This window comes from Centroberyx affinis, unplaced genomic scaffold, assembly GCF_046629955.1.
Source record: "Centroberyx affinis isolate AG114_WGS23_722 - 3 ecotype Tasmania unplaced genomic scaffold, CSIRO-AGI_Caff_v1 ptg001199l_1, whole genome shotgun sequence".
In the NCBI taxonomy this organism is placed as follows: Eukaryota; Metazoa; Chordata; class Actinopteri; order Beryciformes; family Berycidae; genus Centroberyx; species Centroberyx affinis.
Window position 1 is genome coordinate 160,232 of NW_027279721.1, and position 24,310 is coordinate 184,541.

The window sequence follows — 24,310 nt, forward strand, 5'->3', positions numbered from 1 at the left end:
CACCAGTGAAACTCACAGGTATTTTCATTTCCTCTTTAAACCAAACTGGGTGTTGTGGCTTTGCTGCATGCTGAGGAACGAATTGCAGATGATGTGGTGTTTATTTAGCCATGATATCATGTTACGATACGATAAACAAAGATTCATTATACCAAGGAGGGATTTAAAAGACAAAAATTGAAAGCATGTATTCTTGCATGCTAATTTTGAAATAAATAAATGAAACTCCTGATTGCGGGTCATTTAAAAAGTTGTTCCTTGTATGGAATCATGACCATTGCCTTTGGACCAACGTAGTTTGGCCAAAGATTGGTTGAAATGACATCACTAGTGTGCTCATTCCTACTCAAAAACTCCCAGTGGTAAGTTGAAAGTTGTCCTCCATGATGACAATGAGGATATTTATTAAGTGTTTGGTGGAATTTATGAAACTCAGTGATCCTTTACTGGCACAGGTCCATGGCTCTGAAGACAGGGAGTTGAGTTGTTTTTCTATCTAGCTGTATGCTTAAGAAATATCCAGTAGAAAAATCCATCAGGAACACAATACTGTATGTGCTGATGGTGATAGATTTTTCTGTCGTACTACCAAGCATTGAATTTAGCACTGTAATACAGGCTCTATTTTAAGTATATTATTGTGTCACCAGTGAAGCTTACAGGTGCTTTTTTCTTCTGTTTTTTGGCCAGGTGGCTTTGGGCTGTGTGTTGCACCCTGCGGAAAGAATTTAGGAATTTTAGGGGCATCAGAGCTTATTCAACCAAGTATACAATTTCAATTTTAGGTTGAAATCTCATCACTGGCTGCATATGATGGTTTTTTTGGTATTCATGTCTATGAAAGAAATGGAGAAACATCAAAGTATATATTTCCTGCACAATATAGAACACAGCTGCCAATGTACTGTTCAGTAAAATGATACCTTTGTCACCAGTCTCATGCACTGTATCTATTGATGCTGGATCAATGTTTATTTATGTCAAAACATCATTGACATTGTTGTGACATTATGAAGTTCTATGGCGGACATTTTCAGTGTACCAGCCAAATGAATGTTGAAGAATATCGACTTGAAGGGGAAGTCTTATGTGTTCATTATAATCCTTGTGGTTGAGGGTTAAAATAATTTTTTCTACCTAGAGAGAGAGATACTGTTTGTTGCCAAACAATATAGAAGTAGCCAGTGTTAAATGCAAAGTGTAAGACAAAACCTTCAACTGAAGTGCATGTCAATATCCAGTTTAATTATAATTGGGGCTTGAGGCCTCTTTTATAATGACTCATGGTCAAACACCATGAAACTTGACATGAATACTAGGTGCACCATAGGGAGCATGCACACCAAAGTTAATGCAAATTAATCTTAATATAGATGGATTTGGAGATTATAACTGTCACAATTTTACTGGATGGATCATTTTCGAACATTCCCATAAGGTTCTGAACCGCTGACAACCATAAATCTTAAACATTCCCATTTATTCGCTCTATTTTAACGCTGCTATAATCACATCTGTAATTGGTTACATTACCACAAAAAGCAGCAATGAATTACTTTGCAATGTGTTACACCCAACACTCATAGCTTGCTTAATGTTAATTTGCACCCACTGAAAATGTGATAATTAAGTCAAGGAGTCTCTAAAGAATGGGAGACAATTCAGTACTCAAGTTAACCAGATGGCTGGACATAATATGGGCTGTTGTCCTAGAGTATCCCACAAGGAGAGATTGTACTTATCAGTCTTTATTAGTATTCATTAGATCGCTAATTATTGTTTACTTTGTTTATTGTTGTATGGAGTTTGCTATTTTATTGTCAGCCAGACAGTTCTGAGACGTGTGTGTGTGTGTGTGTGTGTGTGTGTTTGTGTGTTTGTGTTTGTGTGTTTGTGCATGGTTGCAGATGCGCTTTCAGTTTGGTGCTGAATGCAGCAGTATCGTGGGAAGCCAGATTCATTAAGCCTCCGGTGCGTTGGAGTGCTCTCTCTCTCTCTCTCTCTCTCTCACCCTCTCTCTCTCTCTCTCTCTCTCTCTCTCTCCATGTCTGACTATTGCTATGTCTGCCACCCTCTGTCCCTCTCTCTCTCTTTCTCTCTCTCTCTCTCTCTCTGCTGGGAGCCCAGTTTGTGTAAACTAATTAAATTGTCTGACTGAGAGAAGTTGATCAGACTCTTTTGATCAGACTCTCACAAACCCCGTCTCTTTGGCAGCTTAAATGCCAGCAGGCTCTGGGAGACCAGAGAAGGTCCATCTTGTTAAAGCTACTACTGTAGACACAGGGAGTTCAGAGTGCTCCAGCACGAGGAGGGGTGGCTGGGGAGGTTCGCTGGGGCAGCGTTCAAGTGAGAACGAAGAGGAAAAGAGGGGAATCGCAGAGCCAAGCAGGGAGAGTGGGATGTGTGGACTGAAATTAAACCCCTTGAAATGACAGAGAGAGAGAGAAATGAAAGAGAGAGCTGATGGTTTTCCAAGAGAAGCTGCTAAAAATGTAATCAAATGCCTCCCAAATGGAGAACTCTGGAAAGTTATTGCAACCCAGTTTGAGAGGGTACAATAGTGCAAAAGCAGTGTTTTTTTTTTCTGATAATTTGACATGATTATTTTGAAGCATGCAGATCACTGATGGAAGTTTTTTAATGGGATAAAAATGTAAGACCTTACATGCTGCAATGATTATTCTTCTGCTTCTGGACTTTTAATCATTACATTCTGTCCACTCAGTTCCTCATCTTTATGCATTGACTTATTTCACTTGATTACTTAGAGCCATATTTTTCTTTTGGCAAGCTTCGCTTTCCATTGTTTTCATTCAAACCCTCCTTGACTGTGAAAGTGCCTGTGTAGAGTAGTCTTGCTGCTCCACATTTATTGCAAGCCCCAGACAAAGCACTGTAATTTGTCGCCTGTTCTGGAAGAGCCTCTTCACTCTTCTGTGTGAATTGTTAATGAGCTGCTTTGCCATATTCAGCAGGAAATTGCATCTAGCTCACTATATTAATCTACTGCAGGCAGCTTCTGCCCTTAGATAGTACACAACTTTGGAAAGACTTCAGCTTGAGTTGGCAAGCATGTCTGCTTATCTGCTCTGACAACAAATGAGTAGTGGAAGTAAGACTAAAATCACTGCAGCTTGAATGTAGACTAAATAACGGGATGTTTCACATGGAAAAAGCTGTATCTCATATTAGATGTAATAAATTCATTATTGACATTTTATCATTTCATGTAACAGGAAAATATTAACTAACTTCAGATAGGCTGTGAATTGTGACCTATTGTAAGAATACCTGCACACATGAGTTGCTCCAAAATGCCACAGTATGATTCATTTGTACAATGCCAGACAATCACAGCTATGAAAGCTTCTGGAGAGTGAGCCATATTGAGCAGTTATTTTCCTTTCAAAGCCATCACAAGAAGCTGAAATAAGGAATTTGTCTTGCCATTGTTCGGTGAACAAGCAAAACACATTGTGCATAATTTATTCCAGGCAATCAGTTGGTTTAGAGGCTTAGAACCACACACAAAGCTGGCACAATGGGGCCTCTCTCAGCCCCGTCATAACTTTGTCACTTATTTTCTGCACTGACAATGCATGTCATGTTGCATTATTTGCGTTGGATGAGTGTGGGAGGAAAAGGCAAACACGATTAGTTGACGCATGCACTAGTGTGTCTATGAGAGAAATGAGGCCTTTAGAAATGGTTTAGTGAGTCATTGCCGGCAGCACACCCACCAAACTCATTCGTCTGACACCACTGCAGAGCTCGAACACTGGCACTCAAAGGTAATGCTCTGCATACAGGCTAAGATGGCTTCAAGGTGGTCCGGCAGCTAGCAACTGTTGCTGCTTGAGACACTGTGGACATTTCTACACCGGCACTGTAAACATCTCAGTGAGAAATCTGTCGTTTTAAATTGTCTTTTAAACTGATCCTGTATGTCTATTGTAAACCAAACATAAGAGTCTCATATTAATGGCTTATATGTGGTCAGAGACAGCGTCTTGTAGGTTGGTGCTCAGTCCAGCTTGGAAGTGCCTTCCAGGAAAACTCTGATTGGGTGAAGAAATACAAACACCTAACAACCCCAAGGATGTTTTTTACCCTTTGGTTCACTGCCAAATGGACTGAGACAGAATGAAACAAAGCAGAGAAAGATGTCTCAGTATTCCTGAGACCAGGGTGCACAATGAAGTCTGAAGTCAACTTACGTAGCACAGTTATGGAGAATCTAGAAAGACTGGTTGTGATATGTGAGGTGCTACAGCATTAGTCTTTTTTATCGTTTTTAACACCACAAAGGCCATTCTGTTGATCCCTGTTCTGAAGCCAAGCAACGTTCAGAGGCGTAAGGCCTGCCCACTATTACTGTGTTGAGGGTTATATCCACTGCAGCCTTTTAGACTCAATGATATGAAACCATGTGGTGTAAAATTGAGAAACAACCCAAAAGAGGGCAAAACAGAACCAGTCTGATTTAGAAAAAAACACGTGTTTAAAGATAAAATAAGATAAGAGGATGAGGTCACCATCTGCTTTGTCCTGACTCAACTCTTGTGTCACTTGTCCCTGGTTTTTGAAAATAATTTCGCAAACTGACTACTGATTTTGGATTACGGACCTCGGACTATCTACAACAGAAATATTTGGCTTTGACCAATGCCTGGAGTACGACACTGATTTTCGGAAGACCGACTTGGACGACGGCCGGTGGCTGGCTAAGCTAACTAGCTAACTAGCTGGCTAAGCTAACTAGCTGGCTAAGCTAACTAGCTGGCTAAGCTAACTAGCTGGCGTTACAACAACAAAACGCCATGGGACCGATAAAGAATCCCGCAGATGAGGAAGTCGACGATATAAAAAGATCGCTCAACTTTATTTTTGACATGTTCGAAATAAAAATTATCAATCAATCAATCAATCAATCAAAGATGATGGGCCCTATTTAAATGATCCATAGCGCATGGTCTAAAGCGCATGGCGCAAGTGCATTTAAGGCGTGTCCAAATCCACTTTTGTTAGTTAAACGGCGGATAATCTGGGCGCAAAGTAAGGTGCACGGCGCAAAGGGGTTGTACTTAGTCTCTTAATTAATCATAGGTGTGTTTTGGGTGTAACATGAATTAAACCAATCAGTGTGTCATCTCCCATTCCCTTTAAAAGCAAGGTGCGCTTGCACCTTGGCGCATTGCTATTTAAATGGCGGATTCGGCAAGTTGGAGAAACGAACGTCCAAAAAGCATCTATATGTCATTATAGGCTGACATGGTGTGAATTAGTCTCAAGTAGCCTAAGTGCATTACAGTCTTTTAGACCCAGTTTGTCACAATTAAATCCGACAAATTAAAGGTGTTAGGCATTTGGACTGAATGTCTCAAGGTAATAAATACTGATGCGTTATGACGCACGGGGCGCATTGGAGACGCCGGTGCCAGGCGCAGCGTCCTCTACAGCCTCCTCTTCACCGCGGTCTCACACTGTCTGATCCCCCAAGTCAGAAAACAAGAATACAGAACTTGTCTATGCGTTTTTTATTCATATCGAATTAATGTGAAATGTTGAGTGTGTGGTTACGTTCACTCTTTCCAAAAACAAAAGGCAGATTTCCGATACCTGGGTCAGGAAGATACTGCGCCAACTGTCGGTAACTGTCTGTCGGTTCTGAAACAGCAGCACTATGTTTCTATAGGGCACATAAAATATGTATGTAGGCTATTGACCAATCAAGGCTGATGTGTGTGTGCATCGCATAGGCCTATGTTGTGCGTCGAGTGAAGGTAAGATGCCTTTGCAGTTTATTTTCATGACTTTTTGCTGGGCTGTGCTTTTTACATGTTTACTGTGTTATTTTTCTTGGTTGTAGGTTGAGTATTTAGCAATTGGCAGTGTGTGATGATGGTTAACGGGACATGCACGTTGCACATTTGGCATTGCGTAATGGTGAGAGAGACACATAGTTTTTGGCATCTGGCATTGCGTAATGGTGAAAGCATATGGCAATTTGGCAACAAAACGCATGTCAGGAACGAAGCAAAGTGCAAATTTTCATATTAGATTATCCTATTTTTCTATTTTGCATGGTAACGTTGTGTGTGTTTGTTTGAGAGAGAGAGAGAGAGAGAGAGAGAGAGAGAGAGAACTGACTGATGCTGTGGGTCATTGTGTGGCAATAACAATGGGCATCATATTATTCTTAGTTTTTGAGTTTGTATAATACAACAGATGTAGGCACATCTTACTATCTGAATAATGCGCACTTTAAATAGCAGGAAAATACTGTGCCATTGACTTTAGAGTTAGTTTTTGTTGGTCAATGACGCCTCAAGATATCAATGCGCCAACAATGCGCCTGACCACACCTCATTTTAAGACCAACACGCCCATGGGCGCCCAGATGGGCACAAGTACATTTGCTATTTAAACAACGTGGGCGCTGGGCGTGAAAATGACAACTGCGTCAGTCGGAAACTAACAACGACACTTGCGCTGCACTTTGCGCCGCTTTGCGCCGGGTGTAAGATAGGGCCCCAGGTCAGATAAGATCAGATCAGATGCAGCACCAAGGACATAAAAACAGTCTATGAAAATAAGAGCAAACAGGAGTGTTATAATTGTTAATGTAATAAATATCATACACCCAGCATCATGATGTCGTCTGTCGTTATTTGTCAGTTGTAACTTGTGTCTTATGTGTGCATTAAGTTGTTTTAAGCTGTGTGTAGTTATATGCTATATGTTATTGTAATCAGGGCGTCATTGAAAAAGAGAGCTTGCTCTCAACTTCCCCTCCCTGAATAAATAAAGGTTTGGGAGAAAATCTCAACGCCTAATGGTGTGTTGGATCTTGACCTTTCTAGTGTTAATGTGCCAAGGCATGAGTGGTGAGAGTGACACCAGATTCAAACATGCTTGCCTTCCCAGCCTTGAAACAGTATTTGGCAGGGTATTGACATGTCATTAGTGCAGTTGTGGCAGCTTCACACTTTGCCCTTTGACAGTCAGCTGTTATGCCGGCAGCTCAGCCTCCACACTGAAGTGTCATGGTGGCCTCACTGGCTGCTTCAGGAGCTTAAATGTTTCCCTGAGGGTGTTACACCAGCGGCTCTTTGGTCTGCAGCAAACCACAATGGAACAAAACAAGTTGCCCCGTCCAAATAATGGAGCCAATATGTTCCATAAGTTTTACCTTGGATGGCTGCGATACATTACACAGCGGCAGATGAGTTGTTCTATCGATCGGCCCTGTCAAACTGTATAACCCCATCTGTTTAGAAAATATCTTGCAATACTGGAGTTGTGGCTTATTGTATTGGTTTGTTTTCAGAATCCAATTTTCTCTATGAAGAGAAATGTCCTCCGGTATAGTGGTTGTGTGTTGACAGGCAAACTGAACTTCATGTTGTGATGTTTCTCGCTGCGCTTGTGCTCATCTGTTTCCCTGCTGTGAACATATGCCTTGAAGGTAAATACAAGTCCAGTAGAGGTTTCTGCTCATCTCCACCATGCCTCCACTACTTCAGACTGACCTTGACTGTCGTGCAGTATCTACAGCATGCTGTAGTGACATATGTTATTCAAAGTCACATTACCTTCCACTGCTCAGGCGCAGTTTGAAACTCCCATCAGTCTGACATCATCATCCATCACGGGGAATTTCCTTGTTCTTTTGAAGCAGTAGCCTAAGTTCAATAGTAATTAGAAAACTAGCGGTGGATTCTCAGACAGCAAAAACAGTATACACTGCTCCATCAGCATTTAGACGGCGGCGTATTGTATTGACTGATGTTTTGGCGCCATTCTTGTATGTATTACTTTGGGTTTGAAATAACTCAGTGATGATGAGGTTAAAGTGCCAGAACTGTCAGAAGGTAACAAACATGTAAGTTAAACACTGTGACAGTCTTGCAGCCTAATACCACACATTCATCCATTTAATCATTTATTTATTTAGACATACAAAATGTAAACCATTAATTGTTTTTAAAATTTTGTAACTTGAATGTTTAATATATTTGGTAAATATTTATTAGACTTATAAAAATATTTGTATAAAAAAAATTCTGATAGTAGTTCTCCAGTATGACCTTATCCTCACTATTGTTCAGTCCAAACCCCGCCCCCAGGCCCCCTAAAACAACCGGTCAGCTCTGTATTTTCATGCTGGTGAATCAGCAGTCCTACTGAATTGCTTCTCTATCCCAGTGGCCCAGGTTGCCATGGTAGTTAACAAGGCTCATTTAGGTCAAAGCCAAAAATACAACATTGACTCTGAGAGAGAAAGTGCACTAACTCTGAGATCAATTAAGGTCAAGGCTTTTACACCAAAGGGACGGGGGATTTTATGCATACTTCTGGCATAGTTGCACTATAAGCCCACCAAACAAGCTCCGCAATCTCTGTGCCCAGGAGGAACAGACTGATTGTGGCTGTGGATCAGATTGATAATTAGAGATCAGAGAAGCGCCAGATAGAGACATTAGTTGCAGACATTAGTTGCCATTTTGCATGATGTTTTTATGGATTTCAGAACTGAATGTATTAAAAATAAGTTGCAATAGTCTTCAATTTGCGTTGCTTTCACAAGTTGTGTGGCAGTAGAGGAATTTACCCAATAAGTTCCCTATGTCCAATTAAATATTGAGTTCCCTGTAGTTAGAATCAATTTTATTTATTTTTACTTTTATTCAGCTTTTTTTTCTTGTGTTTAACCAGGTTGTTTGATTAGAAACATATTCTCATTTAGAGTGATAGTGAATAGTAATAGTGATAGTGAAGAGTGGTTGCAGTGTGAAGGTTACATACAGTACATACTCATATTCACACCTGGAGGTGTCCTGTACAACAAAGTGGCACTTTGAAGTTTTGTTGTTAACTTTCTCTGCTCAGTTTTTCCTAGCTGGTCCAGAGGATTTGAAAGCAATAATCTGTGACATTTCCCTAAATGTCTGTTTTGCTACTCTCTATTGGCGACTGATAAAACACAATAGTGATTTAACCTATACCCTGTTCATGAAAGCTTTTACATTTGCTGTTCTAAACACCCGCTGTCTGGTAGATCTTTACCGGGGAAAAATCCTCTGGTGCTCTGATGCGTTTTATGTTTCTGGCAGCAGCAACAGCGGCTTGTTGGGAATCAATAGAAGAAGAACTGGGTAGTTAGCATGAGCAGAGATAGTAACCATGGCTGAACAGACAAAGAATAGAGCAAAATCCAAGGAAAAAGGACACACTGTTTGATTGACAGGTGATCTCTAGGAAGTGCAGTGCAGAAACACCACAGCAATGAGCGCTTAGCACCGAAGATGTCGCCAAAATAATATTAAAAAAAAAACAAGGAGCTCAAGGATTAATACTGTGAACTAGCGACCCTTTTGTCACAAGCTCACTTCTCTACCTACTAGAGAAAGGCCAGTTTACTGTTGTTTTTACTGCATGCATCCTGATGACACTATGTCTAAACAGAGTCCTTAGTGCTTAATGAGCACAAGTGCTCCTCAATTTGGAGAAAATTCTCTGAGCACTGCACACTGGAGAGCGGAGATTTGCTATCCATCAAAATGGGCTTTTATGAATGGGCATTGAGCAGTTTTTTTTTTTTTTTCAAGCAAAGCTCTCCAGTGTCCTAATGAGGAGGTTTTCTCAGGTATAGAGCTTTAATGAAACATTGGTTTGACTGTTGGTGAACCATATAATCGCAGAATTGAAATAAAAGCACAGAGATTCTTCAAGAGGGCGCGTATTACAGCCGATACACGCTGTAAAACGCAGCTGCGAGCGCCGCTGATAAAATGTTCTTTCTCTTCGGCTCTAATGTAAGCACTCTCTTTTCTGCTCGTCCCTCCAGAAGGACATGACGCTGAAGCCCCAGGAGCGGAGGGACAACCAGGCGGGGCCCCTGCACAAGAAGAGGCCCTCCAGGGTCCCCAACGGCCTGAGCCTGGAGCCCTGCAAGAACAATCACCACCACCACCAGCCTTCGGACCAGGAGAACAACCCCCGCCTGGCGCACACACAAGGCAAGAGGAAGAAGAAACACCTGCACAAGAAGCACACCATGGTACGTTTAAAGAGCACACTACACAAGAATAATCATATTGCGATATATTGTATATGGCACATCTAGCCGAATACTGTGATTGCGATATGAATTGTGATATGTGCGGATACAGCCTTTTTGACACACTGTAATTTCAGCACACACATTCCAAAAAACTGAGTGGGGGAGAAAATGAGATGCTAATACTGAGGATTTAGTCAGTGTGAATAAAATGAAAGATTTTCGCTGACATGCAACGTGATTTGTGCAGCAAGGGATTCTGCACAACTTCAGAATACCTTGTGTTTTTTTTATGAAGCTGAGAAAAAAAAAATGTACATCCTCTTGCCATTTGGAAATGACTGTCATCAATATAGTGACTTCAGTGTTTTTGAAATGATTGTGCCGCTCTGTTTCCTGCCTCTTATTTCAGTGCTCTCTGTTTTAGTGCAGTTTGTGTTTGATTAAATCTGTAGTTAAGAGAAATGTGAAACCACCTGGATTATGTTGCTGAATGCAAGGCACTGCAGTGGGTTTGTTCAGTTCATTGTTCAGTCTATAAGCACTAGAAGTAGACCTTAGATGTAGATGTTTAGCCTTGGTCAAAAGATAGAAGCTAGTTCTGAAGGTTTTGGTACAATGAGGATCAAAAGACACTTGACAGCCTCACAGACTTTTCACTGCCTATATGCTGCCATTTCTTACAGTTTCTCACAGTTTCTTACAACTAGGCTTAGGTGGTGTTTAATACCGTAGGTTTGTACTGAAGCTGTGTATAGGCATTGTACAGGAAAATTGAACTCTATCAACTCAGCTGTTAACGGCATTGATGCAGAATTCTCCAATCAACGTCAATTAGGACAAAATTGAACGGATTCTATAACTGTAGCTGGTTCTCAGTGGGGCCTGTATGCCTGAGCAGTTCAATTCAGATGTAATTAATTAAGTCAATTAATGTTGCATTGTTTGCAATAAGTCACAATAAGGCTAAAGATTTGTGCAGAGCATGCCATACCATTAGAAAGGAACAGTGACGCTATATCAATCTCCTGATGCAGCAGACTGGTGTCGCAGCAAGTCTCTTGATTAATGGAGTTATTGTCAACAATGGGTGCTTAAACGTATGACTTTGGTTTAAAGAGATTACCGCTGTTGGCTTTCGGGAGTGTTCAAGTGATTCAACATTTTTTAGAGCATTCTCAGAAGATTCGGTAGACCATTTCCAACACTGGCTGCCCCAGGAATTTATAGTCACTATCCATGTTCAGCCGCCTGTTACCGGTGATTGCAAACAAGCAAGACTGCTTGGTGAAAAATCTGAGGCAGAATGCAAATGATCACATTTGGATTTCGTGAAAGTAAGACTTGGACTGGCTGTACAGGATTAGTGATTGACTGCTGAACTTATGTTGCACTGTTTGACTGCATTAAAAAAGGTCTAAATGTTCTACCAATGTGAAATATAGCTTCAAGGGTGGAGTGTGTATATGTGTGCATGCTTGTACGTATGTGCGCGTGTGGCAAGGTGACAAGTTCACTAATGAATATTTATGGTGCACTGACGCAGTGGTGTCTCTCCACCAGCAAGGGCTATCTGTTACAGCGCTACCCACTGTTCACACACACACACACACACACACACACACACACACGCACGCACATGCAGAGAGAATCAGAGGTTATGGTTTGCCATTTCTCCAGTAGAGGGTCAGTCTTCCTGGGGGCTGCATTACTTTCAAGGGCATGTGTTTCTATGGGTTGGTACAGCAACACCACAGACATGGAAAAAACACTATTTACTCCATACTGGTTTTGTAGTGGTGATATGTGTTGGGGTTATGTTGTTTTGTTTTGTTGTTTTGCTCTCAGATTTGGCAGATTGAAGCGCAGGTTGTAGCCAAGAATCTGCTCGTTTTTTTAGGGGGAATTTGATTGAAATTTTGAGATTTTGTGGAGAAACTTAAGTTTACACTCTGTGGCTCCTCAAACAAATTTCATTTTGGAAAAAAACATTCTTGGCCCGCCACACTAAAACCAGATTTTCTATGCTGGTTGCAGGCTATACCTATTATACAAGTGGAAGACTGAATGCCAGTAATATTTAATATGCTAGACTTTTTTTTTATTAAACACTTTAGCAGTTGTGGTCGTGCTTTGAAAGGCTCCCATTTTCCACAGGTCACGTGGAAGAGAAGGTATAGAAGTAATGTAGTTTGGTGAATGCAGTATGACCTTTGCAGCGGGCCTCTGTTGTGAGGGTCACCACTGCTGCCTGTGTGTCATGTCTCTGCCTGTACTGGCTAATGGACAGATGGTGCTACCCGCCAGCTTCAAGGTTGTCTGACACTGCTGTGATGGCTAGTGTGCGCATACAGTACATAAATTACTGCGTGTAGGCATGTGTACATGTGTGAGTGTGTGTGTGTTAATCTGTGTTCATCTGCACCTTGTGTCTCGTTGTGTGTGTTAGATACTTTGGCAGATGGGCGTGTTTGGCTGTGGTTGTGTGTGTTGGTCACGAGTGGTGTTCAGGCTGTTGGCCGAGGGGGCTCACACATACACACACACACACACACACACACACACACACACACACACACACGCTTGCAGATGCACACACACGTGAGCACACACACACACATGCAATCTCATACAAACCACATTTTCTCTTCTCTCTCTTTCGTTCTCACTTTCTCATGCACTTACACACACACACACACACAAACAGACCACACTTTCTTTCTCACTCTCTCTTTCTCATCTCTCACCCACTCACATACATATGCGCACTCACACACCAACACACACTCATGGCATGCGTTGCCATAGTCCTATACACACACACTGAGGGTAACTACGGCACTACAGCAATAACAGTGGGTGTCTACATGCAAAGCGTTTTGGCAATGTCATCAATGTAAACTTTCTAAATTGCAGTGGGTCCCTTTAATCTCAATAATTGTCAAAATGAGGGTAACAGTAATATTGTAGATGATTATAATAACCTATCGTCTTTGGCTTTGAGGGCAACTAAAGCCCGCAGAGCTACACATTCACTTTCCTCAATAACGCAAAATTGTTTTTGTTCCCGGCAAGATGCAGATTTACCTATCGACCCTGGTACTCAATAACACCCTAATCTGTCACGCTTTATGACATATGCATAATTGAAAAGATCATCATCTGCGCCCTACGCCGCCCCCTTTTGTCCTTTCTGGGGAGAAGAGGGAAACAAGCTGCGGAGTTATCTAGCAGAACTATTATCTTTTCTTTGGCTTGGCTATAAATAATCGTTAAAGCATTGTCCTCCCACAAGGTTACACTTTAAATGTCAGAGGTCCGTCTCAAGGTTTAATTCTCCATTTAGGAAAGCTGCAGTCTGGGGAGAGCGCCTGTTATCTGTACTTTTTTTTTTTGCCTCCGACTTTAAGCAGAATGAGGGAGGGAATAGAGAGAGAGAGAGAGAGAGAGAGAGAAATTGGTGTTGAATAAAGCGAGAGGTGTTTTTCTTTTTTTTTTTTTTTACTCCCTCTTCCAGTCGAGCACACAGATTGCAGCAAATGTTTTCGATCTCTGGCACTGACCCAATGTACTGAACTCTGAGATATTGTAAGCTCAGGGGGGGGAAATAGAGAAATGTTTATAAGCGCCTCTGACATATCGCCTCACAGTGAAAAAAGAGCCCAGATAGAGGAAGCTCCGGTGGAAATGGATGAGAGTACAGCAGCGAGACACAAATTATACGACTCTGGTTCTACTCTTCGTTTTTCATATCGGACAGGGGGTTTTTCAGGGTTGTGTGTTTTTTGTTTAATAGTCACCTGTGACATTGCACTACTGGATATTACACTACCGGGTTTTGTAAATAGTATTTAGGGCTACATTTAGCGTCGCTGTAAAGAATTCAATCGGAGACCTTGAAGGTCAGGGAGTATTGAACTAACTATTGCTTTTCAAGGTCATTCCGCTCAAGGCAGTGTGTTTGTGTGTGTGAATGGAGGCTAAATTGGACATCTCAGGAGAACAGTGTAAGGCAATGTGACTGAGGAGATTTGGCATTCAGCCTAAACTCAACATTGTGTGTGAGTGTGTGCGTGCGTGCGCTTGCCTATTTGTGCATATGTGTGATATAACATCTGAATACCTGAATGTGTGTATCACAATGTGTGCTACTAGGACTAACTTTGTTGCTTGTGTATGAAAACTTGGAAGTGCTGGAATCTAGAGAGGTGTATTCCATCCAGGGGAAGTCAGGGAATTTGGTAAATTTTTCTTGGGGAAGTCAGGGAATATCAGGAAATTTTACAAATGGGCCTCTTTACAGGAATTTAGCAAATGCACTGTATAGCTTGTTTCTCACATTCATTGCATTAGATGGTTTTCAACTGTTTTCCTGCACAGCGAGCCCAACTGGAGCACAAACCAGATTGTTGATCCCTTCAGAACTTTTCTGAGCTGAAAAACAACATTAACAAACCAGGAAGGAAAAAACATCTTCGGTCTGTTCGCTCATGTGTCACAAGCCATATCTCAGACACCACTGAACAGATTCTGACAAAACTTGAGGAAATGATGCATTTCACCACTGCTTTCTGGCGCTTTTCAAAATCGGGGGGCTACAATTACAGGTCAAAACAAGGCGACGTATTTGTTACTGAGTGGCCCGGAGAGGGACAGCATCTTTCAAAGGGGGGGGCGACATGTTTGCTGTCACCTTGTCTAAAGATGGATGGATGTTTCCAGCACTGAGGTGTGTGTGTGTGTGTGTATGTGGCGGGGGGAGTTGTTCTGTTCTGGTAGTGCTCTGTTCTGTTCACTGATGTCGGAGTGGTGGCCTGTGGCGAGTGGCGCTTTGTAGTGGAGCTCTGGTGAACAGAGGGGCGTGCTGTGAGGCCCATCTGCTCTCTGGCACTGGGGGAGTGGGGGTGGGGGGGGGGGTGGAAGGGTTGGGGGGGTTGGGGTGGGAGGACTCAGGTCGGAGATAGAGAATGTTACCCCACCCCCCACCCCCCAGTCTGCCTGCCCACCTGTCTGTCTGTCTGTCTGTCTGTCTGTCTGTCTGTCTGTCTGTCTGTCTGTCTGTCATTACATTCAGATGCAATGCTTTGTTACACTTGGGTCACACTTATGCCAGTCAGCATGCGTTAAATGCATCACTTTCCAGTCAAGGATCATTCATTTATTAGTGAATCCGTAAAAGTAAAGTTTTGCAGCGTACATTTTTTTTTGCTCGCTCTATGTGAAGTTGCTGTACGGAAAACATTTTGTCAGCTGCATCAAAAGTTTATGTTGCAATGCTACAATCGACAACGACGTCCAATCAGTTCCATCTTAATATGTTTGCGCCACGATATCCTGGTGTAAAAACTCTGCACTGTTTGCAGTAAAAACAAATGGCTCATGGATTAAGTGTGATCCTGGCGTCAGGAGCTGTCAGCTGCTTGTGATATTGTACTAACTGGGACTGTAGGATGCAGAACGAGATAATGGGGCCAACAAGGAGTTTCTGTCTTTGAGCAAGACCGGCCCGCCGTTGCCGTTAATTGTTCTGGGAGCTGAGGAGGTTTTCATGTCGCTTATGAGCCTTTTCTATGTCAGTCTCTGGAATTATGATACCTCTTTGGCAATTAAGCACCCCCCCATACACTCCCCCCCCCCCCGCCACACACACACACACACCACACACTCACACCTCACCTCACACACAGACACGCATACACTCACTCACACACATACGCACCTCTTCTAGCACCTCTGATTCTCACTTGGTATATTATTCAGTTTCACCATTCACCTCTCTACATTATGTAGCTGTACGCGTGAGTGATGCCGCCTGTTCTCTCGCTCACCGTTTCCGGAGCTATAGTGACGCGCCGTGTGTTTTTCACAGCTCACACACATCCGCAGGACGCTCTGTCCTCTCTTTCCACCTGTCAGACAGAGAGAGCTTCAAGCCTGCCGCCGCTTTACAGTCGTCCCCTTTTGTCGATCACGCCTCAAAAACGGGGGGGGGAGGAAAAAGGGTCTGCGGTCTTCAGTCTTTGTCCCGGTGGTGAAAGGTAATTGCTGCGGAGACTGCTGAGCGGTGTCTAGCCCCGGGGTTTGAAGTCGGTTCCCTGAGAGGCTCCGACCGGGTCAGCCAGTCAACTGGAGGGCTCCGGTCTCTGGCTCCCTGAACCATCACACTGGAAAGATCCTCACACTGTCTGCTCTGATGGAAAACCCCTGCCGTAGGCCTGCCAGAGGCTGTATTACCATTCAGTGTCAGTCTGTTATTTAGTCTCAACTGCTATTTCAGCCTGCTGGTGGCGAAGACGTAATGAGATCAAGCTAAAAGCACTAATGGCAGATCTCCCAGGTCGCTCGCATTGTGTGTGTCTGTAAATATTTGGACCATAAGCGCCGATTTTGTCGGGATGGGGGCAAGCTCGGCGCCTCGCATGCTTTTAAATCTGCTGCGCAAATGTAATATTACGTTCAGCAATTTCAGCTTCGCGGGTCACCCATAATAAGCTTATCCGCTAAGCCAATAAGCGATTCAAAGAAAAGCAATGTCCTGATTGTCAGATAAGATGCTAAATCCATTCCGGTGGGGGGCCCCGGTTTGCGGGGATGATAATTGTTGCTGTCACAGTGCCGGTTTACAGCACTGGATCAAATCAAATCCAATCGTGACGGCTTGTTTTGTGGTCTTTGTCTCTTTGTGACACACACAGCAACAATTGGTAAACATTTTCATGCATGTGGAGGCTTAACAAGGCTCTGTGTAATTACGTGTGCGTGTGTTAAAACAGCTCAATACGGTGTAGTCATGTTTACTCAGAGAAAAAGGTGTGTGGCGTTCCAAGTGTCATTACCGCATTACAGTTAGACTTTTTACTACAGTTTATTACATTTAGAAGCTGGTGTCATCCATCAGCTGTTGACAGGGGTTGGAAAACTACAGTGTATATCAATACCCATGTAGACGTGTTGTTAGGATCTTGAAACATTGGGGGCTTAGCCCAGCCCAGAAATCTTTAGATTTTCACCCGGTAATTGCACCATTTTCAAGTTATTTCAGAGTAATGTGTAGCACCAGGTGGGTGCTACACATCGGTGGTGGATGAGTTGAGTCCCCCCCCCCCCCGATATGTGAAGCGCTTTGAGTACCTAGCGCTATATAAATGTAATCAATTATTAGTATTATTATTATTATTATAAGATGTGAGACACTGTGCTCTACCAAAAGGTTCCGGTCAGGTGCGTAGGCTGGCTTTCACAACATGAAATCAAAATAAACAAAATAGTGCAATCTGAGTTCTCATTCAACTTCGTTATTATTTTTATTTTCAGCAGCAGGAGTAAAACCCTAAGAAAAAATAAGAGCCTTGACGTTGATGAAGCAATCATATGCTAGATTGTATGTTGCCAATGCTTTATTCAATTTTGAAAATTGACCAACCCTCGTCTCATAGCTTCTGCTTCTATTGTGTGACAAGGGCTCCTTTTGAACTGTGACAAATGTGAACTGTGACAAACTGTGTTAACTCTGTGTCTTGTCTATCTGATGCTCTCCTCTTCTTCACCTCTCCAGTAGCTTTTTTAGTGTCTCATCTGTCTGTCTCACTCCTCATCTCCTCTGCTCTCTCCTCCTCTTCTCTTCTCCTCTCTCCTGTCCTGGTCAAAAAGGATGCAATCAGCATATGCCAACCAAAATCTAACCAAATCTCTCATTTTTTGATGTGATGATTAGATCATAAACACATGTTATTTATCAATTTATTTTATACATATACTTAACCAATTATTTGAACACACCAACCAATATCAGATTATACAAAAGCAAACCATTAATGCACTATTCTATCCCATAGGGGCTAAATAGTCATCAATGCTCATTATTCCATATGGGCTGACAGTCACACAACACAGCAACACTATTGGATGCCAGCTACAGGCCAATATTCAATGCAGCAACTGATGTACATCAATCAGCATTCTATTGCTATTATTACTTTCAGTCGCCAAATCAGTTGCAGAGATGCATATGCTTCATACATATGCTTCAGGGGAAATGAATTATGGCTCGAAGACTTATCAATTGGATTGGCACACTGGTGTGCCTTGGAATTAGTCTTATTTATGATGATTTGCATAGCTATAATCATATGTAAAGGTGGGCCCTGGAAATACTTGTTTTCATAAGTGGTGTGCCTTGTGACAAAAACTTTTGAGAACCACTGAGCTAGACTAGCTAGCTAGCTAAAGAGCCTCTTCTTCACCAGCCTGAGCTTGTAGATGAGGCAGTGGCACTCTCACGTCCGGACTCATCTGCTGCTACAGCAACAGGAGATAACTCTTCCTCCACCTCCTCTAGCCTCGCCTGCGCCTCGTTGCCTTCATCCTTTTTCTTTTTGAAAAAGCTTCTTATATCCATAGCCTTCAAGTCTTGCCTTAGTGAATTAGCTAGCTAGCTACCACCAGATGCCAACAACGACAAGCCCTGTAACCGGTGCGCTCTCTCTCTCTCTCTCTCTCTCTCTCTCTCTCTCTCTCTCTCTCTCTCTCTCTCTTTCTCTTTCTCTCGCACTCACACAAAATGCGCGCGTGCCAATTGTGAAGTAGATCTGCTGCTTGAATGACACACAGAGGACCCAAAATGTACTTGCGTTTTTGATCGATCGTTATCATATTATTTTCGAGGGCTTTAATGCATGATCGAAATGACAGATGAATAGATCCGGGGCTATTTTTTTATTATTCTTATTTTTGTAAAAAAAAAAAAAAATTTAAATTGAGATCCGGGGCTATTCATAAAACATTCGGGGCTGTAGCCTCGGACGCCCAGGCCTAACGACGCTGCTGCTGTAGACAGTGGTAGAAAAAGTACTTAAATCCTTCACTTAATCAAAAGTATCAATACAATAAAAGAAAAACACTCCAGTAAAATTAGAAGTTCTGCATTCAAAAGTTTACTTAAGTAAAACTATAAATTATTAGCAGTAAATTGTACTTAGTATGAAAAGTTTTCAGTAAATGTACTTAGTTACTTTCCACCTCTGGCTGTAGACCAAACACAGCTCACTTTGTTCTCCACCATGCACTTCATACACTGTCCTGTTCATAGGCTGTATTGGTGTGTAACGGTGATGCCATGTCATGTGTGCATGTGTGTGCATTTATGTTTGTGTGTTTGAGACAAGGGAGCTGCTAGAAATCCAGGACCCTCTGACAGGACACTGGGGCTCTGCAATCCGGCCCATGCAACTTAACACAGTGTCACCTCTCCTCTGTAGACCCCCCCCCCCCCCCCCTCCTGCTGGAGGCCCCTCTGAAAGCAACCCAACACCCCACCCACCCAGCCACCCACTAGCTGCGCCCCTGTGTGTACATGTCTGACTGACGGCTTGTGTGTTTACCACGTCGCCCTCCGCCAACCGCCTGTCTTTACCACGCGCCCCTGATGCTGTTTGACAAGTCTAGGCCAACATGTCTTTGAAAATGGTTTAATGTTTTTTTTTTTTTTCCCGTTTTTTTTTTTTTCTCTCTGCCTCCCTGCCCTGTGTTGAGAAACCTTTTTCTTTTGAAGTGTCACTTTTCTCTAAGGGAGGACAGGGGGGGAGGAGGGCGGTGGGGGGGGGGGTTTGGCTCCCTGCTTGCACGACTGTTAAACGGAGGCATTTTATTGCGCCCGTGCAGTGAAGGGAGCGGCGGGGGGACAGACAGACAGACAGCTCCTGACTGTCCAACCTGACGCTTGCCCCCCCCCACTCTTGACAACCCTCACAGTCAATTTGCAAAAAAAATTAAGCGGCAGCACTTTAAACCAAAGTGTCGGCCACTTAAAGCCCGGGCCCATCTAAGCTGTCAGTCAGCAGCAGGCAGCGGGCCGGAGGTGTTTTAAGAAGCTTTTATCACGGCTGTCCGGCCCCCGTCGTACACAGACCACTCCAGCGCTGCAGTCAGACTTAAGTCTAATCCAATCTGCTGCCGTTTTACGACACACAGGCCCAGAGATGAAATGCTCAAGATAGTTCAAGTCCGTCTGGATTTTGAAGTTTATTTATTTTATTTATTTTTTTCATTTTCTTCTCTCACCAGAGGTAACTTAACACTGTGTGGCCGTGTGAAGTGCTGTCTCCTCCTCCAGCTGCCCAGGGCTCTCTGCTGGCTGAAATATAAAAAAAAAATAAAAAATAAATACAACTTTCTGAAAGTTTCCGCTTGGTGAAAGAAAACACATTTTTTTTCTGTTTGTATTTGAGTGTGTGGAGAAGAAAGAGAGATTGAAGTGAGTGGGGAGACAGAGCAAAACCTTCTCATCACTTGTGTGTGTGTGTGTGTGTGTGTGTGTGTGTGTGTGCGTGTGTGTGAGTGTGTGTGTGTGTGGTGGCGGTCATGCACAGACCCACCACCTCTGTCCAAACTGCTTGAGCTTTGATAACGTATCTCACTCTCACAGTCCTACTCTTTCCTGTACATACACACACACACACACACACACACACACACGTACACAAACACACCGCTGAGCCTAGGCTTTTTTTTTTTTTCCCCTTATTGGCTGTTAAGTGTTAATGTGGAAATTTCAGCCATGTCTGAATTCACTGCATAATGGACCACCTGGGATGTAGCCACTGCACACAAAGCATACACACACATTCACGGATGCACACACGCACTATGCCCTCCTCTAAGTAGCAGTGCACTAATAGGTATTAATAAGGTGTATAATTGCCATAACCCCCTTCTCCGCTGCTCTTTGAGTTCAGAGGCAATTGCTCTATAAATATCAATTAGGCGCATCCTAGATTTCAGCCGGGCCAAGATACATAAGAGATCGGCTTACATCATGTAGTGTAAGAGGTGTATGTGTGTATGTGTGGGTAGCTGGGTGGGTGGACAGAGGTCTGCAGGTTATTGGCTATAGGTGAAATGCATGCTACACCTCCTCCCTCTCTTCCCCTCTCCGCACCTTGTTGCCCCCTGTAAAAGAGGAGGTCAGGCAGCAGGTGTTGGCTGGGAAACTGGAGTATTTATGGGAGCACCAAGGGTCCATGGAGTGAAATATGCCCTTGTGGGGGGCGACCTTAACATTTTAAGTGTGTGCTGCGACTAATCCAGTTTAAGAGGAGGAGATAGCGGGGGCCGCCATTTACCCAGTGTGCGGGAAACCGAGATATTTGAAAATAACAACAGTGTCCATTTCAATACCATCATAATATTTCTGCACCATATCTATCGAATAAACGGCCAAATGAAGAGCTGTTTGTCCAGTCACAGAGTATAGCAGTGCTTCCCGTGTGGTCGGAGACAGAATTACACTGTTTCACCTTGTGTAACTTTCGTTGTACTCCACCTAAGGTTAGGTAAGAAGGAGAATAGAACTAAATGGCAGGTGCAAGCGACCAAATCCCGAAGAAAAATGCTGCTTCTGCAGTTTGGCAGAATTTCGGATATCAACCTAATGAAAAAGAGAGCCAGCGAATTTAGATGAAAACGTCACGGCCAGAGATGGAAATACTTTAAATTGACTGCAATGTAAGGTAATGTAATTCATTTATCCAGTCAAGTGGAAGCCATTTAGTTAGTCATGAAACTTCTTGAATTTAGCCATTGTAACTTATTTGCTGTAGGATTATCTGCAATATGCTGATTCAGTTCCTATCTTTTGTGAATGTAATTAAGACTCTAGATACATGGAATAGTGTGGAAACAACTTCATTCCTGTCAGTGGGAGATGGTCTAGGTCTAGCCGCTGTGACCACATCAATTTTGGTGTAAAAATAAATAAATGTTGCTCTCTTCCAGCCCAGGAATCGTCTTCCTCCCCACTAGCCAGGCCCGAGTGGTGACTGAGATGCGGCTCGATTACAGGGCAGCTCCATGCCAAAACACACCCAGCGTTTTTTTCAAAGTGTGTCGAAATAAATCCGGGGGGATTTCCATGAACTGCCCTCCATCCCCAAAGTCCTTCTCTCCCCTGATTTGCTCCAGCTTCGAGCCGCTCCTCTCCACCCTGGACGCACTCTGCACTCTGGCCCCGCATCTCGATCCAGCCAGCATGTGTTTTGGATTTTTATCGTGGCCGTCTACCAGTTTTACAAACTCATGTTTGCTTGAGTTCTGACAATTAGTGCAGGCGGTGAGTAAAATAAGCATGTGAAAGTAAAAGTAAACTCTGTTCCCGCTGCTCCAGACAACACAGACACTCGTTTGCTCAGCGGTGAAGCTCTGAGAAATTTGTGAGAGTGCAGTGTTAGAGCTATTACGAGCAGTTTAATCTTCCTAAAATAGTTAATGTTAGGAATGATTAAAGCCAGCACAGCGTTCACAAAAAAAGAAAATGTTTCATCCTACTTGGATCATATCCAGATATTACCAGTGGAAATTTAATGAGGAGTTTTTGGATAAGATATAAAGCAAACATAAAAGCAAGTTAGTGAGCTATTATTTTCCCTCCCTTTTGCTTTAACTCTTTTTTTTTTATTATTCAATGTACTTCATTCTGTCCCAGTTTTGCACACTGCTTGTGCCTGTGCCTGTAATGAACTCATTTTCCTGGGCTGAACTTGGTTTTTTGTAATTTACCACAGCTGCTCAAATTGTCATTAACTAAATCGTCCTATCCAGCAGAGGTGATTTTGAAGGCTGATACTGATGCCTATATTGTTGTTGGATTGAAGCTCTCAATAGCCGATGTTTAGTGGAAATATTCGATATCTTTAAATTTGACCGTTTCATGCCAAAAATTCACAATGATTCAGTGTTTCTTTCAGAATGTTATTCTTGGCAGTGCGGAAAAGCAAAACTGAGCAACATTCAGACCATGATGTGATATGAAAACTCTCCATTGAATCCCATACAAATGACATTCTCTTAGGTCGGTTAACAGCTCCTTAAGGTTTCATACAACTGACCTGGACTAGCTTTGGGCAGGAAGGGAGTGAGGGAGGAGCCTCCATCATATCAGAGGTGGACAACATGAACAGTCGATTTTTCATAAAAGGCCAATATCTGCCAGGTGTATACACAAAGCCATGTATCGGTCTGAAGCTAATCTCCACATCATTGCTTATATCCTTCAAGACAAGGACAAGGACACTTGCCTGTTTGGCTGATGTGTAGGACGGCAAGATAATCGATGCTGCTGGGTGAAAAACTTGCTGCTCTAGTTTTGATGTGTTTTCACTGTATTGAAAGTTTACACAGTCCTCTGTGTACTATGAGCAGGTCCATGACCCCAAGACCCATAAAACGCCACTCAGTCCACCTTGTATAGTTTCAAAAATGCATGGTCATCAGTTAAACAATAAGCTTGGTTTTCTAGTATTCTGGAAAATAGACTTTAGTGGACTTACTTAGTGGAATACAAGTGTAGCATTTACATTGAATCTTGCACACAAGAACACAGACAAATCCAAAGTACTGTCTTTATTTTGTCCTTTACCAATTCACAAGCACCAAAAATACTAAAAACAAATTACTTGGCAAACTCAATCTGGCAGCTCATCCCAACTCTCTGTGCTTATTGATTTCTAAATAAAACAACAGCGACCAAAAAAACACTTTTGTTACAGTGTCCATTTTGTTATTATTTCCAACCAAAGCCACTTGAATGCGTCACAACTCATGTCCCCAACTCCCAAACTTGGAAGGAGGATCTCACAAGGAGCACTTGAAGGCAGGATAAGTAGCCCTTCATCATGCAGGAAATGAGAGCAAGGCTTTAATGAATGTGGTGAGCAATGGCTGTGTGTGCATGGGGGGGGAATTATCTGAAAGCTCATATTTGCGTGTGTTGAGTCATTGCTGGAAAGTCCTTATCTCTTTTCGCTTTTCATCAGATCCACATTCCCTGACGGGGTAAAAAGAAAATCAATCTCCTTCCATTCCCTTCCGCCTCATTTCCTTGGTTTTGATAACATGGTAGACCATATCCTTTTAGTCATTTGCCCATATAGCTTTTTCTGTATTCCCAGCGAAATGTCTCAGATTTTTGATTACTCCCCGTCCGATGGTGATGGTAACTTAGCACCATTAAATTGAGTGTAATAATGGAGGATAGCGTTCGCAGGATGTGAGCCATGCTGTGCCTGATAAGGGCCCTCTCATGACTATTGTATCATTACTATGTGCCATCTCCCAGCTAATTGTCTGTAATGTCATCCTTAGTTACCCTATCGTCTGACAACTGATCATGTCGGCAGCAATGCAAACCCGTGCTTAAGGCAGGGAATGTACACTAGGAGGAAGGGTGGCACTTCCAGAAATGCTTCCAGGTTT

The 24,310-nt window shown here is 42.8% G+C and overlaps 1 protein-coding gene across 1 annotated transcript in view; it reads left to right on the plus strand.

Moving 5' to 3' along the window:
- auts2a (activator of transcription and developmental regulator AUTS2 a) overlaps nt 1-24,310 on the plus strand; it is a 309,547-nt gene that overhangs the window by 65,960 nt on the left and 219,277 nt on the right. Inside the window, exon 2 of the mRNA XM_071524536.1 lies at nt 9,851-10,063. Coding sequence (XP_071380637.1) covers nt 9,851-10,063 — 213 coding nt within the window. The remainder of the gene's footprint in view (nt 1-9,850; nt 10,064-24,310) is intronic.